The following is a 19,195-nucleotide window of genomic DNA, read 5'->3' on the forward strand; positions in this document are numbered from 1 at the left end:
GTCTCAGTTGAAAAGACTGCAGTGTTTTCCAACCCTTGTGTATTTTCAAGGGAAGAAAGTGCCTATCATTCATCATCACATTCTTGAGAATGTTTTTTCTCAGCTGTAGACACAGGCTTCTGTACATTACTGGAGTACTTTCAAACATGCTGGTTGTTGGCTGCTCAAGGCTGACACTAACCCTGAGCCCATTCCTTTGAGGCCTCTCTCAGTGTATGGTCCACTTTCCAGAAGCTAGTGGTTTTAACTGGGCTCTTTTAAGTCAAGGTTCTTATTCAAGAACTGGCCAAGAAGCTGAAAGCTTCAGGAACTGACCTTTCACTCTCTCTGTCTCTCTCTTAGGGTCTTCCTCCTTTTGGGGAGCGCTTATTGCTCCTAGGCTTCATGACTTTTCTTTCTGCGTATCTTTGCAGCCTCAGCTTTTAGTACTAATCAGCTTATTCTCTGATGGTTCACAGTTCAAGTTCTCATGGAAGAAATCTGGTTGACTCAGCTATCTTTTCAAGGACAAGCTGTGTTGCAGGTCCCTGGTCAGTGGATGCTAAACCTGGTGCTGAGGCCAGGACAATGGTCGGATGGGCGTGGGGGTTGGATGACCTTCAAAACCTAATAGCACCTAACATACTATAAAAGAGGGAACAATCTTAAGGAAATTAGGAAGCAGACTTCTTTTATGCTGCGGGTAGAATTTCCTTAAAAGTTTAATATTTGTCTAAATGTTCTTTTCTTATTATTTATTGGTTTTAGTGCTGTTTTAACTTTATGACATGAATTCATTGCTGAACTTTATTTCTTCTTGCCATTATAATATGCAAAAGACTGGGAGAGTCTAAACCTATTACTATTTCACAGAGAAGAACCCAGAAATGGTGAGTAACCATCATGAAGTTAAAGGGCTACAGAAAGACAGAGGATGAGAAGTGGATCTCCCAATTCTCAGACAAAGGCTTTAACCAGCACCCAACACGGGAACTAGGACAGAGAGCCTACATAACATTTGAGATAGTTAGGAAATGTTTGTTACCGAGGGGATTTCCCTCTTTGCTTATGTAAGAGGATTTACAAAACAGAAATAAATGGCATCTTGAAAAGTTCTAATACATGATTACTGTTATAAAACATTTAAAATGTAAACTTGGCACCATTTCAAAACTTACAAGTTAACAAATCATTTTAAAGTTTACTCTAATTACAGAATATTATCATGTTTCACATTGAGTTTTTTTAATATTTAGGAAAAGTTCAATAAATGTGTAACAAATGCATATTTATAAATTAATTATAAATGAAAAACCACCTTTTACAAAAATTGTTTTATTTATTTGGTCGACTAAACCCAAATAATTTCAAGAAGCATATCAAAGAATTATTTCTAAGTAGATTTTTTTTCTTACAGTATATAGAGCTAAGGACAATCCTGTCAGCTCTTAAGTTTTTGTTTGACCTGCTTTGTCAAATGCTTTGCGAAATGATATTCGCAACACTACCATGTGATGTCAACTTGCATTAATTCTGTCCCAAAGAGAGGTGCTCAGTATTCAAACTGTGTTTGTACTGGCACAATCTATTTATGTTTCAGCTTCATTTCTGAAGGTTTACAAGTACCACTTTTGTTAGAAGACTCTGTTCTTTTTTGTAATTTCTCTTCTAAAACAACCTTTGAAAAGGCAATACTAATGTCCTATAAAGGTGCTTTCATTAAGAAAATAATACATATTTCAGAGAATTGAAGACAAATGTTAGTTATATACTGATGTTAAAATGTACTGTTCTGGCCGGGCGCTGTGGCTCACGCCTGTAATCCTAGCTCTTGGGAGGCCGAGGCGGGCGGATTGCTCAAGGTCAGGAGTTCAAAACCAGCCTGAGCAAGAGCGAGACCCCGTCTCTACTATAAATAGAAAGAAATTAATTGGCCAACTGATATATATATAAAAAATTAGCCGGGCATGGTGGCGCATGCCTGTAGTCCCAGCTACTCAGGAGGCTGAGGCAGAAGGATCACTCAAGCCCAGGAGTTTGAGGTTGCTGTGAGCTAGGCTGACGCCACGGCACTCACTCTAGCCTGGACAACAAAGTGAGACTCTGTCTCAAAAAAAAAAAATAAATAAATAAAAAAAAAAAATAAAATGTACTGTTCTCATCATAGATATATTATGAAAAATTAAAACTAACACCACCTAAGGAAAGATTTCTCAAGGAAGTAAATCCATCAACAATATTGTATTTGTTTTTATGTAAAAGATAATTTATTAATTTGTTTTCAGCTATCAAGAATCATCTGCATATATTACTAAAATTAGATAATGTCCTTTAAATTCAGTTACAACAATGATTGTATATTAGCAAACACCTAAATGTTTTGCTGATTGAGTAATATGGGGTAATAAAAACCATTCATTTCAAATTTCTTCATTTGAAAGAACAATGTAAGTCACTAATCCATTATTTTATCTTGCTTAGAAAATCAGAGGTTTTGTTAAGATTCTAAATCTAGATTATGATGATTCTGAAATGAATTCTTGATTTCCTCTATTCCCCTGAAAACCAATTATAATAATTTCAAATACAGTCATATAGCAAACTATAATTCAGTTGATTGCTAAGGGACTTTTCCACCTTTTTTCTGAAGCCGGTTTCTGGCTGGCTCTGTCAATACCAAGGGTTCTTGTATGATGACTGCTGGGTAATTTTTGCCCAATAGTTCCACCTCCACTTGCTGTCCCACGTCACTTAGTTCGACAGGGACATACGCAAAAGCCAGACTTTTCTGGATGCTGTAACTGTAGCTTCCAGATGTTGTGTTGCCGACCACCTGGAAAACAAGACCCGACAATCCCCAGTGTCTCAGTCACAGCTCTGTGCTCCACATCCCCAGGTGAAAAAACTATAGAGTCAACTTACAATATGGAATTTTTATGAAATGCTGTCTGTGGGGATAACACCAAAGACACAGGAGAAAATTTTCACATTTTGAGAAGATTAATGAAAATTTACAAATTATGAAAAATAATTCTCAAGGTACACATCTGTATTACTCTGAAACTTCTCATTTTTAAGTAATAGCACTTAGTTTCTTAATACCCAGCACCATTTTGCTCAGTTTCACACCAAGAAATCTGATAGGAACAAGACTGAGGTACCTTCATTTTAAACTTAAAAAACCCTCTCCTCTATCATCAAACTAGCATGGCAATAGTAGATAAGAGGAGGGAACATCTAAAAATCCAAATGGAAACTTAGTTAACTGTCCCCGTTGGGGTTTAGAAAATTGCCTGCCAAAACAGTGCAGAATTAAACTATTTATTTAATATATCAGTAGTCAGTGTGAAGTAAACATTCTATATGAAAGACTATATGTAGTATATCTAATATTTAACAGTATAAGGCACTTACATAAATGGTAACTTTAACACTTTTAGTCATACCATGTACAAAATATTTTGCTAGACACCGTAGAGAAATAAGAGGAGTCCTGGTACCTGCCCATACAGCTTAAGTGGGAAATTAACAAAGAGATACAAGAAAATGTAATCAGGAAGCCACAGCTTTACACTTCAAGAGTAATGAGTGAGCCAAGAGCCGGGTGTGGTGGGGCACACCTGTAATCCCAGTTACTCGGGAGGCTGAGGTGGGAGGATTGCTTGAGCCCAGGAGTTCTAGTCCAGCCTGGGAAATGTAGTGAGATCTCATTGCAAAACAAAAACAAAAAACAAAACAAAAAATTCTTCTATACTTGAAGGTGGGTAGAATTAGGTTGGCAGAGAAGTGGGATGAAATCTTCCAGGATGAGGGAAGACATGGCGTTAGGGATGAACAAAGAAGCAAACAATGAAAACTAAAGTGGATGAAATAAGGTAACTTGGGATGGCAAAACAGAGAACAATATTAAATAAGGAATCAAAACTCAGGAGATGGGCCTGGCACGGTGGCTCACACCTGTCATCCTAGCACTCTGGGAGGCTGAGGAGGGAGGATTGCTTGAGCTCAGGAGTTCAAGACTAGCCTGAGCAAGAGTGAGACCCATCTCTACGATAAATAGAAAGAAATTAGCCAAAACGACTAAAAATAGAAAAAATTAGCCAGGCACGGTGGCACATGCCTATAGTTCCAGCTACCTGGGAGGCTGAGGCAGGAGGATCGCTTGAGCCCAGGAGTTTGAGGTTGCTGCGAGCTAGGCTGAGGCCGTGGCACTCTAGCCCAGGCAACAGAGTAAGACTCTGTCTCAAAAAACAAAACAAAACAAAATAAAATCTCAGGAGATAAAAACAAAGGATTTATGCCATCAAAAAAAAAAATCAATATAACAAGCCTGACTAGAAGATAAGACAGTTAATGGAAACCATATTTAATAAAAAAGATGAAAGAGAAGGAAAAGCAGAAAATTTGAAAAATTGTCAAGTCAAAATACTGCATAGAAAAAAAAAATAAAAGGAAGACAACAAAACAGAAAATGATATATACCCCTGCTCACAATGGCTTCTCCTGGCCACACAATGTTGCGCTGCTCCTTCCAGCCCCGCTGTCTAGCACAGTGAGTGCTCAGAGCTGGTGTTCAAAACGTTCACAGATATGAATCAGCCTGGTGATTGTTTAGCTGCCTCAGCAAATTGTTCACTACAGTCAACAGTCCTACTATAACACTTCTAATCTTTGAGATGCTAACACATTTATGACTTTAAAGGTAGACTCCTATCTCTGTAGTCCCATTTTTAAATTATCTCTTTGAAACCCCAAATCAGAAGCTCTCCATATGATTTCCAAACTTATTCTGGTGAGAACTGATTGATTAAAAACAGCAACAAACTTGAATAGATTTGTCGAGATATGACACATGCTTTAAAATTGCTTTTCTTTTTTAGATCATAGTTAAGTGGTATAGGCAGGGAATAGGGTCAGGGAGGTTGGATCATTGCTTTTAAAGGCTTTCCTGGTAACCTTGGTTTCACTTCCCAGTCTGTAAAACCGAGTTTTGGGTTTGGAGCCCTAGGAGAGTTAACATGATTTGCTTTTTGTGCCTTATCTTGAGAAAACAGGAAAAGACCTGAGCAAAGTCTCAGGGTGCTATCCCCTGACTCACTGGGTCAAAAGCCCACAGTTGCCCTCCAGAGACTACATGCACCATTTCCTCAGCCCTTCGCACCTCCTAACATCCCAGCAGTAATGCATCTTGCAGTCATTTCTGCATTAGTAACCTAAAGGAATAGAGTCCTTATTTTGTGAGTGCTATTTTTAAAATATGCTTTGCTTTCTGCTAGAATTTACTTTCACTTCTACTTTAATTTCTCTCTAATCCGGGGGTTAGCAGCCCAGAGTATTTTAGAAGTCTGGCTTTTCCTTTTATCTTATTACTAAATCTCCAGGGAAAATGTTTTCCTGTGCATAAATTTTAAATAGTTCTACCTTAAAATCTTCCAGGTTCAATTAATCCATTCTTTTTTTTTTTGCTCAATAAAGTATAAGAACAACCTGTCCCCACCCTCTGCCTAGTGGATTCTTATTCTTTGTTAAATTGAACATTGACTATCTTTTTTACCAACATAAATAATTCCCATTTATTTTTAACCCTCTCTCATTCCTCTCTTAAATTATGAGAAGTCTCTAACAGACTTATAGAAGACAATATGGCAAATGGCCTTTGAAGGAAGTTAACATAATTTAAGTTGGATGATGTATCATGGTTTTCTTTTGGTGTCCCTGTGTGTTTTAGTTTATAAATAATGAAAAAGAAAAACCTTCTAAACCTTCCAACTCCCCCCACAAACCTCTTCTTCAAAACTTCCTTCCATATATACAAACACAATGAGTGAGATGTGCAATGTTTGGGGGATGGTCACGCTTGAGGCTCTGACTTGAGGGGGGAGGGGAGGCATGGGCAATATATGTAACCTTAACACTTGTACCCCCATAATATGCTAAAATAAAAAAAAATTTATAAAAACTTCCTTCCAAGCTAAGCTTCTTTTATAACTAAGCCACCAAACATAATGAAAACCCTTCTCAGCTGTATGTGGTGGCTCACACCTATAATCCTAACACACTGAGAGGCTGAGGCAGAGAATTGCTTGAGCTCAGGAATTTGAGACCAGCCTGTGCAAGAGCAAGACCCTGTCTCTACTAAAAATAGAAAAAATTAGCTAGTTGTGGTGGCCATGCCTGTAGTCCAAGCTACTCCAGAGACTGAGGCAGGAGGATTGCTTGAGCCCAGGAGTTTGAGGTTGTAGTGAGCTAGGCTGATGCTACCACACTCTAGCCTGGCAAAAGAGTGAGACTCTGTCTCAAAAAAGTAAACAAACAAACAAAAACAAACTCTTCTCATGACCAGTCTTATGCCTTGATTTTTAAAAATTAAACCTAATTTAAAATTATAATCTCTCTAGCACTGCCATTTGGACTTTACTTTTCCCCAAGGCATTCATTGCCATCTGATATGCCATATGTCATACTTTATTTATTTTGTTCATTATCTCTCTTTCCCCTGGAATGTAAACTCAATGAGGACAGAGATTCTTGTCTGTTTTGCTCACTGCTATATCCCCAGTGCCTAGAATAGTGCTGGCACATAGTAGATACTCAAAAATTTGTTGAACAAATAAATAAATTTGGACTCTATCTCCAGCACTGGGGATATTTGCAAGAATAAAATACCAAATACAAAAAGCAGGACAAATCAGGACAAAGTTGGGAAATAAAAAGCAAAAAAATATTCCCTATCATTCCAGAGTATACAGAGGATCAAAGGAGGGCCCCTGAAAAAGATCAAAAAGAGAACCATCTGCATGATAAAATGATGACCCTACTAAGCATCAAAAAGCAGGCAAGTGCACATTAGGAAATCCAAGAAATATAATCCTATAATTAGATTAGCAGCTCTATAAGCAGATGGCATGTGGCAGGAAAGATGACATATACGGCATATAAACTTAGTGTACAAACAGGGCAAAGGAAATAAAATTTTGGGAACTTGGGTTTTCAGAGTTTTTAAAACTTTAATTGGGGAATCATCATATTTAAGATGGCTAAAAATCTGTCATTTGATCATGGTTGATGCAGGAGTTGCATGTAGAGTATTATAACATAATATCTCTTTCACTTCATGGCTAAGTGAAACAGGATGTTGGTGGAAGGATAAGTATAGACTGTATTAGGAAGTACTGAGAAAGTTGGATGGGCATAGAGTAAAGAATGTAAAACAATGGAAAGATGAAATGGAGGAAATGTAACAACTTGAGAAAAAATTACAGTAGAAAGAGATTTAGACATTATCTCTTCCAATGGCTCCATTTTATGGATGAGAAAACTGAGGCTCAGAGATCAGGATCAGGATCAGGTCAAGCAGTTAGTTAGTAGCAGAGCTGGTTATCAGTAGTATTCTTGTGGGCAAATCTGAAATTGGAGGAGGAACATATATTAAGAAAAGAGGACCGAACCAGAGATACATAACACAAAGAGAAGATAAGGAGGAAAGTAGGAATAGTTCAAACAGAAGAGCAAACTCGACCCAATTTCAGAAGGAAGTAAAGGAAGAAGGTCAGTTGTCAAGTCTGACAGAACGGTGAAGGAACTTGAGATCTGAGAAAAGTCTGTTGGCTTCACAGTGTCTGATAACATCCACCTGCTACTCAGATGTACAAGAATTGTGAGTATATAATTAAATTCTTAAGAGACTACAGGGGAACATCAGTGGAGGCAGAAAAGAGAACAGGTTGGAATATTTGGCATCCCTTAGAAGAAAGGACCAGAAATTCACAGTCCAACTAGACCTGGGTTAGAAATCAGCTCCATCAACCACTGGCTGTGTAACCTCAAGCAAGTTACTTAACCTCTCTGAGCCCCCAAAGTCTGATCTTTAAAATGGAGATGCTCATACATATCTGGCAGGGGTGTTAAAAAATTAAATGAGAGAGTACATGAAAAATATCTGGTATAGAATAAGAACTCAGGAGCTGTCAGTTCTACATCAAACTGGTCCATGCCTTAGCCCAAGTTGCTAATTTTTTAGTAACCCAAAGGCTGTGATTTGACACCACTGGCTTTCCACACCGCTAGCACTCTCTTTGTTGCTACAGAGATGGAGAAAATGGAAGTAATATTAAGCAGCCTGCAGTAAATGAGAACAAGCACGGGCACAGAATCTCTGAGTCTTGGGCATGGACCAGTTGACCCTGTTCAATATGGAACAGCTGCTCTGATGAGCCCTGCCGGGGCCGTGCCTGCCCATGGCCTAAGGGAGGGGTCCCACATATGCCTGAAAGCACCAGCCAAAACAGGTCCACATGGTGAGCCCAGCTGGGCTTTACAAATGGTGATAAAAAGTGGAGAAAATGAAGTCCCACTGATAAGTTATCTGACTAACCCTGGTTTTAGTGAGTACAAACAGAGAAAATGAAAAGTGAGAAGGTAATCCCAAAGTATTCCAAAGTGAGAAAAAGGTAATTTTACTCCTCCTGAAGAATCAAATGGTTTCCACTTTTCACTTTACTCTCTAAAGTCTTGCCCTCTATTGTCAAAGATGTTTTCATGTGGAATTTTTTCCTGCTAATATGCTAATTGCCTCCTTCTGAAAGATTCATGGGAAGCCAAATCAGAAGGCCAAATTCTTTATAAAACCCATCTTTTGCATTCACAGATACGGATGTGGCAAGCAAATCGATCGTTTTACCCTCTAAATTGTGCCTCCCTCGTTGTCTAATGTATTTTTTAATCTCTGGGTTTGTTTTCCTTAAACAAAACATAAAGAATTTTATATTTCCAAAAATGACTAGCATTTCATTTTCCTCTCAGTTAATTGCTTTGTCTTTCTTCAATGTCAGCTCAGAAATCAAGTGTGTCCTCCCTCTAATAAATAAATCAATTAATAGCAAAAGAGTATGAAAGGAAACATATAGGACCGAGGGGAGCTTCTGTTGCTGCAGACGCTGTGTCCCCTGGCAGTGGGGTCCTCGGCACTCACCTTGCCATTGTACCAGATGCTTTCATTTCCCTCTGGATCAACATCATCTGTTGCCAAGGTGAGGCAGACCAGTCTTCGTTTCAGCCCCTTGGCTTTAATCTGTTTCAGTGCTTGCTTTCCTATGAAGTCTGCGGGCTGCAGGAATCCAAGATAATGATGATGAATGAATGCTCAGACACTGTGACAAGGTTAGAGATGCATGCATTTAAATTTGTCTTTGCTATTTTCTCGCCAATTACACATTAAATAAAAATACAGATTGGATCAAATGTCTAGACAAATATTTCTTAGTCCTCAAATGACAGTCTCAGCCACCCTTTCCTTCAGAATATGTTAGACTTAAGGGTAATAACTTGTGACGACAATTTTATCACAACCACCTAGGCGGAAAAACATAAGGCATGTTGTGATGGTGGATTATGAAAGTGACCCTTGTATGTAATAGGGCTGGACAGTGACACAGGCTGTCAGTGAGCACAGTGCAACTCAATTTCTACCTATAGGAAGGCTTTTACAAGAAGCAAAGACATTTTTTTTTTTAGTGTGACACTAAAACAACCCCAAAATGCAGAATATTTTTTTCCTTCTTCAGAATAATGGTCCCTGGAATGTATTAACCCATTGGGTTGCATTCATTAGTTCATCCAGGAAATATTTATTGAGCCCTTGCTCTGTGTGAGGCATCATGCTAGCTGGGCCCTGTGCGGGTAACAACAACAAACACAGACATTTCGATGAAAGAGCTTATTCTCTAACGCTGTTCTTTTTGACCTTTTTTCCCCCTTCTTCTTCCATTGCAACACATGACAGAGTCCTAATACACTCCCCTGGGCACAGTAAGGGTTATTCCCAAGGCCATGCAAGTGAGTAAAAGTGACATTGTTACAGGGATAACCTTGAATCCATTATGTGTTTAAAAAAAAAAGTAGGAATCAGACAAACTTGAAGACTTTTGCATTTTTTAGTAATACAACTTACAACTGCATAGAGTATGGAGGTGAGCAATGATCCTCAGTGGAGACACTTAGCTAATGAGGGAGATACAGTTCTACCCAACCAGATGCCAGGGGACACTAGGCAAGTGTGATAAGCTAGTCAGAGGTAAAGAGAGAGCAAGGAGAGTTCCCTGAGGGACGCTAGGGTGAGGCTTCTAAATGCTGTGCTCAGACAAGCATCTCTTATCTTGGCTGAGGGGAGAGGGAATTTGTGATATACAAGTCATATCTCTGGCGAGGAAGATTTAATGAGAGATTACAATGTGGAAAGCAAGATTCTCAAAACAGTTCCCATATACAGATGAAAGAGAGAGAGAGAGAGAGAGAGAGCAAGCAAGCACAAACTTTAATTTCTTCACTGGCTGTAAGAAATTGGCAGTATTTCTTGCCAATGATGTCCCCCCTCACTAACATTTAGGACTTATATAGTTCTTTCTGCACATGAAATACTTAGGACTAAGTGCAGTAAAACCCCCTAACCTCCCAGAGAAGCGGCAGGAGGGGTTCTCTACCTGAGAACCCCCTTAGTTTGCTCCTTTACTGATTCAGAGCCTGAAAGATGACCCCACAATGAAATATGATGTCTATGGCTATTGGAACTTTAAATTACCGACCTACACAGGAAGCTAGTTTCCATTAGGCAATGTTAAAATAATGTCCAAAATCAAAGTCTAATACTCCCTCCTTCCCCAGGGTGATCCAGATGTTGAGAACCAATGATAAAACTTTATCATGAAGCTAGATCAAAACAATTTAAAGAAGACTAGAATTCATGTCATTTCACACAGGAAAAAAAAAAAAACCACAGGAAGAGCTTGATTTATTTGAATTCATATGTAGGATAAATTCATGATAACAAAAGTCACAAACCAAAGTTCACTATAGTTAAAACATGTACAGTTGACCCTTGAACAATACTGGTTTGAACTGCATGAGTTTACTTATACTCAGATTTTTTCGAACCAAATGCTGAAGGAAAATACGGTATTGGTGTAATCCCCCACATATACATTCTGTACATCTGAATATAGAAAGAATGCTATAACAACAAAATGTTTTGCTATCTTTTTAAAAGGAGACGTGCCACCATAGATAAATGATGACAAGGGGTACTTTTTAGAGTTCTTGTCTACATAGGAGTCAATAATGGAGTCAACAATGAATACAAGTGCCTTATTTTGAGGAAAAGCACTTACACCAATATGGAGCTCCAATGCACTATACAGTGTGACTTGCGGAGTGCCAGCAGGTCCTAAATTGTTTCTTCACCTCCTGTCATAAAATCTGAATCTTTATTATTGGAACTCATTCAGATCTTGAAGGTTCTTAATCCTTCTGAGTCCTCTGTTAAAGAATTTTCTTTAATTATTTATTCAACTGTTGTTAAACCCCTGCTGTATGTCAGATTCTGTGTTAGGCATGGAGTATTCAGATCTTAAGAGAACATGGTCTTATAGTTTCAGGGGAGCCCCTGGGGAAATGTGACCCTCTTCCCTACACATCACAACATGCCCAGCCCTGAAATTATTATATCTCCTCAACATACCAGAGGAGAAAAGAACAATTTGAGGTTGTTGGAAACATGGTAGAACATGGCACATGATAGTATATGGCACCAATCAGTGATCCCAATTTTAAAACATGACTCATGGTTGGTTCTGTTTGTTGTATGAGAGTGTAAAAATCACAAACGTTCTGTAAATTTAAAACAAAGAATGTCTACTATGTGGAAGCAGAAATGCAAGCTTATAGATGCTACGATAGAGGTGTGGACAGTGGGGGCCCAAGGAAGAGTATGGCGCATTCTACCTGGGCTGAGGGCAGCATTCTGTCAGCACCGATTGCACAGAGAGGAGTTGCTTGAGTTGCATTTTGAAAGTTGAGTAAGTTTCATAATAACTATCGTCTGCACAGCCTTGTCCACAGGTGCTTGTACTTACATTATAATTTAGTCTTCACAACAGCCCACAGATGGTGGATTTAGGGTCTGAAAGCAGTGAATTAACTCAGCCTAGGATAGGCAATCAACGAACTGGTTAAGAACCAAGACCTCAGGAGTCCCAACCCTGTTCTTTTCCTCTACTGAAAGTGACCCTAACTGAGCCACTCAAGCCAATATCTGCTCCATCTCTGGAGGAGATGTGGGGCAAGCTGGCCACGACCAAGGCTTTCAGAAAGGGGGGCCTTTGGGGGAGCCAGATGAGAGCTGTGGGGGTAAGTGCCGGGAGAGGGGCCAGATGTGTTGGAAGGGGAGCCTAACTCTACCTTTGCCAAATTCGCAATTTTACTAAAGGCTAAGGAGGAACATCAGGTAAGTATCAGCTAATCAGGAGAGAAATACAAAGGGTAGGGGCAGAAAACTTTCTTTAGAAAAAAAATTACAGTAGTAAATTCACTTAAAAAATTAATAAGTAACATTTACACTTTATTAGGCAGTTGCTGTGTGTCAGACACTGTGCTTAGAGCATCACATTCCTGAGCTCATTTAATTCTCATGACAACCCTATCAGACCAATATTTGGATCACCACTTTATGGAAGAGTAAACTGAGGCTCAGTTACATGGTGATGTAAATCAGCACTTTTAGATTTTATCCATCTTTTTTAAAATGTTGGGCCTGGAGTCTGTCTCTGGAAAGCACAGCTGATATTTAATATAAATGCTCTAAATGGAGAATGTTTCTTTTAAATTTCTTCTAGGTCATCTGAATCAATTTTGAATGACATTTATTACATAATAATATTTTTGTACTATGTGAAAGTATTTTAAAACATCATTGAAGGTTAATATGAAATTTGACATCTATATCCATATAACCCCGAATAAGGAAGTGATTTTGTCAGTAACATCATCCTCAGACATGAGTGAAAACAATACTCTAACAAATAAAAACAACAAGAAAAATCATTGAAAACAAGAAACACAGACTTACAGCACAGATAGGAGATGGCACCTGCCCTTTGACATAATTCCCCTTTCCCAAAATAACTAGGCTCCTCACTTAGGAAGATTTAAAGTGAGGTAATGGCATTTCATTCTCATTTTACTTGGCTTTGTTCCCAAGACTGTAGATTTTACTCTACTATATAGTTATTAATTATAAATGAGAAGAAAATGTGTCTGAAGGTTAATGTTGTAGTTAAAATTGGTGCTTTCAGGATGACCCAAGAATGGAAATATATTTCTTTAATGAGTCATTGCCAAATTAACTATATAACTAGCTGTTAATGTGTTTGAAAAATGTACACATTGCTGGGGCACTGGGACTATAGCCTAAAAATAGTCTTGACTTTTAAAAAAAACTTAGTAATTTTAAGTAGCAATAAGAGCCATTACAATAAGAGCCATTTGTACTACATATTAACATAAATATAACATCCACCTATATGAAAATATATTAAGTAGATTTTAAGTGAAATAAAATTACCTATCTCTTATTAGCCCTATTAAAAGCATACATGTTACCTGAAAGGACATGTAAATGAAATAAATTCAATCAGCATATTTTTGGTTGTGGTTCTTAGGGTAATGGAGAGTTCTCAGATATGTTGTAAAGTCAGATTTGACAGCAGCAGTGGTAGGGTCTGACATGAAGAGTCAGGGTAGCAGGCTATCTGGGATCAGGGCAGAGATTATGAAAATGTGATCTTAGACCTTTTCTATTCCATCTGTGTGGGGTCAGAACCCGTCAGAAAAGTCAAGGAAGTCATCAGTTTGATTTAACTTTTTGGCCAAAATCCTCTTCACCTAAATATCAAAAGTTCTAAAAACATAAGGGAATGAATCAGTGTAACATCCTGCATCCCAGCTAAGCTTCCGTTGGAAAGCAGGCCCGGCACCAGCCGTGGAATCATGCTCCTGGGTTTTACAGGCCTGGGGACAGCTGCAGAGAGCCCCTGCTGGTCACCAGCTACTGCAAGTAGCAGAGCAGAGAAGGAGATCTGGGTGGCAGGCCTCTGCCACCGTCCCTCAATACTTTCCTGAAAAGTTTCTCATTTTAAATGGGCTTCATATAAATAATACTGGCAGGAATCCCTTTGTAAAGCATGTGGGCGTAACTCACCTGCAGTCTATGCAAATCTTAACTTTCTTCCATCAGTTGAACAGTGCCCTATGCACCTGTGCGTCTCTCACAAACACTGATAAAGCTGTATACTGGATTCCTGTGGGGGAACGGATTGACTTAACACTCCCCATCAAGACAAATATAGAATTATTTTATTTATTTATTTTTGAGACAGAGTCTCACTTTGTTGCCCGGGCTAGAGTGTCGTGGTGGCAGCCTAGCTCACTGCAAACTCGAACTCCTGGGCTCAAGCAATCCTATTGTCTCAGCCTCCTGAGTAGCTGGGACTACAGGCATGTGCTATGGTGCCTGGATAATTTTTTCTATATATTTTTAGTTGTCCAGCTAATTTCTTTCTATTTGTTTAGTAGAGACAGGGTCTCACTCTTGCTCAGGCTGGTGTCAAACTCCTGAGCTAAAACAATCCACCTGCGTTGGCCTCTCAGAGTGCTAGGATTACAGGCGTGAGCCACCATGCCTGGCCCAAAGTATAGCATTATTCACTTCATATTCACAGAATTAGAATCACAGCAGTCCTTAGGCAAGCAGAAAACTTAGTTCAATCTCATTTTTTATGGGAAAACTTAAGCCCAACAAAGTTAAGGGTCTTGGCTACCGTGACAAAGTGAGTTAGCACCAAACCTCAAACCCAGGCTTCTAAACTCTTGGTCTCTTTTCCACTATGCAGTTCTTCTTAACATTCCACACAAATTCACAACCACCACAATTTCAATATCTCTTTGATAGCAAAATGTTAAATTATTAGTTTAGCAACTAAAGTCTGTTATTGTTGGCTGGAGAAATGAACACTCCCACATACATGAAGTTTTCATTCTCTGCACTTAGCAATTTAAAAGAAACAACTTGTCTAGCATTTTTCTAACCAAAATTACTGACCAGTTAAGAAGTCCTTCTCAAAAGTCTTTAGTATAGGCCGGGCGCGGTGGCTCACGCCTGTAATCCTAGCTCTCTGGGAGGCCGAGGCGGGCGGATTGCTCGAGGTCGGGAGTTCAAAACCAGCCTGAGCAAGAGCGAGACCCCGTCTCTACTATAAATAGAAAGAAACTAATTGGCCAACTAATATATATAGAAAAAATTAGCCGGGCATGGTGGCACATGCCTGTAGTCCCAGCTACTTGGGAGGCTGAGACAGAAGGATCGCTTGAGCCCAGGAGCCTGAGGTTGCTGTGAGCTAGGCTGACGCCATGGCACTCACTCTAGCCTAGGCAACAAAGTGAGACTCTGTCTCAAAAAAAAAAAAAAAAAAAGTCTTTAGTATAACTGAAAAGGGACACTATTCGCTAAAAGGAGAGGATAAAATAGAAACCTGGGGAAAAAAATTAAAATATCATTCCTAAGTAAGGCCAATAATCAGGTTAAATAACATTCAAACCAAACCAGATTATTCAAAACTAAAATAGCCCTCCTTACCAGTGTTCTAAGACTTTTACTAGATTCAATATTAAAGCGAACATTTATTTTTCAGTTTTTTAATCTAATGATTCAAAGGAAAACTATGAAATGGACCTGTGGCTTTATCAGATTTACGTTTAACTGCTTTAGCAACTATTACATATAGAGTTTTCATAATAGTTTTCATCCTCTACACTAGAACGAAGAATAATTGCCTGTTTGGTGTTTTAAGCATAGCACTTAAGCCAAAATGCAAAGTAAGTCATTATTAAAGGAAATAAGAAAAGCATGACGAACTGAGTCCTTAATAAGGACCTAATAATTTATTTGCTGGGGTCTCAAAAAACTGAAAGGATTTCACATATAGTTGCTTTTCCCTAAATAATTTGTTCAGATTCAATTCTATAAGATAGGAAGGAACTGACATTTAGTGAGAAACCAAATGTCTCATTTAATACTTATAACAAACTTAGGAGGTGAGTATTTTCTTCATTTTATAGATGAGAAAACCAAAGTGCTTATGGATTAAGCAATTTGCTTAGTCTTAGAAGCGGTAAGTGGCACAGCCACAATTCAAATGCTTCAAGAAATATTTGGGGCCAGGCACAGTGGCTCACGCCTGTAATCCTAGCACTCTGGGAGGCTGAGGCGGGTGGATTGCTTGAGGTCAGGAGTTCGAAACCAGCCTGAGCAAGAGCGAGACCCCATCTCTACTATAAATAGAAAGAAATTAATTGGCCAACTAATATATATAGAAAAAATTAGCCGGGCATGGTGGCGCATGCCTATAGTCCCAGCTACTTGGGAGGCTGAGGCAGTAGGATTGCTTGAGCCCAGGAGATTGAGGTTGCTGTGAGTGAGGCTGACGCCATGGCACTCACTCTAGCCTGGGAAACAAAGTAAGACACTGTCTCAAAAAAATAAACAAATAAATAAGTAAATACAAATAAATGCAAAAAAAAAATTGGTAAGTCTCTACTAATGATCAGACACAGTAATGGGTACTAAGGATTCTCGGCCTCTGTCCCCAGGGTGTTCATTGTCTAGCTGAGGAGGTGGCCATGAATGAGGGTGAGATAGGCACAATGTCAGTGGTAAGTACAGAGTGCTAAGAAGAGGGATTCCCAACTCTCCTCTACTTCAGTTACCAACTATATATGAGGCTCCAAAGCCATACTTCCAGAACAGAGCTCTCCAAACCAGTGTGCTCAGCTGCCTTCCAGGATTCTCCACTTGGCTATTTCACAGCCCTCCCATCCTCCAAATCCTCCCATCACCAAACCACACCCCTTGTCCTGTGTTTCCTAGTTCCTCGACAATGTCCTACAACCTCCTCTCCATCCCTTCACCTTGTTCATGAGTTGGAAGACTTGAATGGACCTATAAGACACAATTCAATCCCATTCAAAATCCCAGCAGGTTGTTTTTTTTCCGGTATAAATTGACAAACTAATTCTAAAATTCATGGAAACTCAAAGGACCTAGAATAGCCAAAACAACTTTAAAAAAGAACAAAGTTGCAGGACTATCCGAACCTTATTTAAACTACAGAAATCAAGACAGTGTAGCATCAGCATCAAGAAGGACAAATGGATCAATGGAACACAACTGAGTCTGGAAATAGACCTACAAATAGATGGACAACTGATTTTTGACTAGGAGGTAAAGACAATGAAGTACGGAACATGACATCTTTTAAACAAGTGGTGCTGGCAAACAATTGGTCATCCATACACAAAAAAATTAAACTTCAATCTACACCTCACACTGGATACAAAAATGAACTAAAAATGGATCATAGACCTAAATATAAAAGGTAAGATAATAAAACTTCTAGAAGAAAACAAAGGAGAAAATCTTTGTGACTTTGAGTTAGTCAAAGATTTTTCAGATATAAGCCCAAAGCATGATCCATAATAGAACAAATTGATAAGAATTTTAAAAATTCAAAAATCAAAAACTGCTCTTCAAAAGACACCATCAGACAAAAGAAAAGTCAAGACAGCCTGGAAAAATAATTTGCAAAGCATGTCCGATAAAGGACTCATATCTAGAGTCCATAAAGAACTTTAACACCTCAATAATAAGAAAACAAACCCAAGTAAAAATGAGTAAGAGATTTGACCAGAAAATTCACAAAAGAAGAGCTAGGAATGGTAAATAGGCAGGCACATAAAAAATGTCTGACATCATTAGTCATTAAGTCATTAAAACCATAATGAAACACCATACATATGTCTTAGAATAGCTAAAGTTAAATAAAAACTGACCATGACAAGTATGGCAAGGATGTAGAGGAACTGGAATGTTCATATACTGCTGGTAGAAAGGTAAAATATAAAATGGTACACTGTTTTGCAAGACAGTTTCTTAAAAAGTTAACATACACTTGCCATTTTATCCAGCCATTCCAATCCTAGGTATTTACCCAAGAGAAAAGAAAGCATATGTTCATATAAATACTTGTACACAAATGTTCATAGTATCAGTTGACCCTTGAACAACATGGGGTTGAAATGCATGGGTCCACTTATACGTGAATTTTTTTCAACCAAGAGGATTAAAGTATTTGAAGGATGCACAATCTATGTAAACAGAGAGCCGACTTTTCCTATCTATGGGTTTTATAGGGCTGACCTCAGGACTTGAGGCAGATTCAGATCCTTGCACGGTCCTGGAACCAATCTCTTGGATCTATAGAGACACAACTGTAGTTTTATTTGTAATAGCCCTAAACTGGAAACAACTCAGTTTTTATCAACAAGTAAGTATATAAATAAATTGTGGTATAGCCATACAAACGAATAGTATTTACTATAGAAAGGAATGAACTATTGATAAAAATAACAACATGGATGACTCTCAAATTATGTGAAGTCAAAGAATCCACAAACAAGAGTATATATTGTGTGATTCCATTTATATAGATTTTCATTTATTCTAAAAATTGCAAAATAATGTATAGTTTCAAAAAGCAGATAAATGGGTGCCTGGGGGTATGGGAGGCTGTGGGCAGGTTTGGGATATAGGGATTACCAAGGGGCAAGAACAACCTTCTGGGGATGAGGGATATGTTCACTATCTTCATTGTGGTTTGGGTTTCACTGGTGTATGCATGTACTAAAACTCATGAAATTGTTTGCTTTAAATATGTCAATGTATTACATGTTCAATTACACTTTTAAAATGAAAATAATAAAAATAAAATAAAAGCAATCTAAAAAATTACTTCAGTCATTCCTAGATCTGGGTTTCCATGGATATCCAAATTTTAAAGCAGTCAGCTAAACAGCATATTTAAGCTTTTAGGGTAGAAATAAAGTATTGTTTCATAACAGAAATTGGATATATATGAGAATAATGATTCAATAGCTGTTATTTTAATACATTCTGACAGATGTTTCAGGAATGATAAACTATACTTCAGCCTAAGTTTTACTTCCTTCCTCTTCCCTATCCCTTTCTTCCCCTCCCCTCTCCACTCCTCTCCTTCCCCTTATCACTCAGTAACTAAAGTAGGTGAGAGAATAAGGATGGCTTAATTAAAATGACACAATTATGTGGCTCATAAAGATAACATAGCACCAATGTCTTCAACCACTGTGCTTCATAGAATTTCAGACTTGCAAAGGGAGATTTTATAGATTAAATATTTCTGGCACAAAATGAAACTAAATGGCTTTCCCAGGCCACCCAACTAGAATTTGGTGGCTGGATATAAAAATATTCACTTACTTCCCAGTTCTAAAAGAAAAAACAAAGATGTGGGGC

The 19,195-nt window shown here is 38.4% G+C and overlaps 1 protein-coding gene across 1 annotated transcript in view; it reads right to left on the reverse strand.

Annotated features, from left to right (window-relative positions):
- Positions 1-772: 772 nt before the first annotated feature.
- The window catches only part of DMGDH (dimethylglycine dehydrogenase), a 66,289-nt gene continuing 47,866 nt past the window's right edge, over positions 773-19,195 (reverse strand). The window contains exons 15-16 of the mRNA XM_020290117.2: positions 8,951-9,085; positions 773-2,812 (exon numbers count right to left, since the gene is read on the reverse strand). Coding sequence (XP_020145706.1) covers positions 2,600-2,812; positions 8,951-9,085 — 348 coding nt within the window. The 3' untranslated portion in view covers positions 773-2,599. The remainder of the gene's footprint in view (positions 2,813-8,950; positions 9,086-19,195) is intronic.

The sequence above is a fragment of the Microcebus murinus genome, chromosome 11 (genome assembly GCF_040939455.1).
Source record: "Microcebus murinus isolate Inina chromosome 11, M.murinus_Inina_mat1.0, whole genome shotgun sequence".
NCBI lineage: Eukaryota > Metazoa > Chordata > Mammalia > Primates > Cheirogaleidae > Microcebus > Microcebus murinus.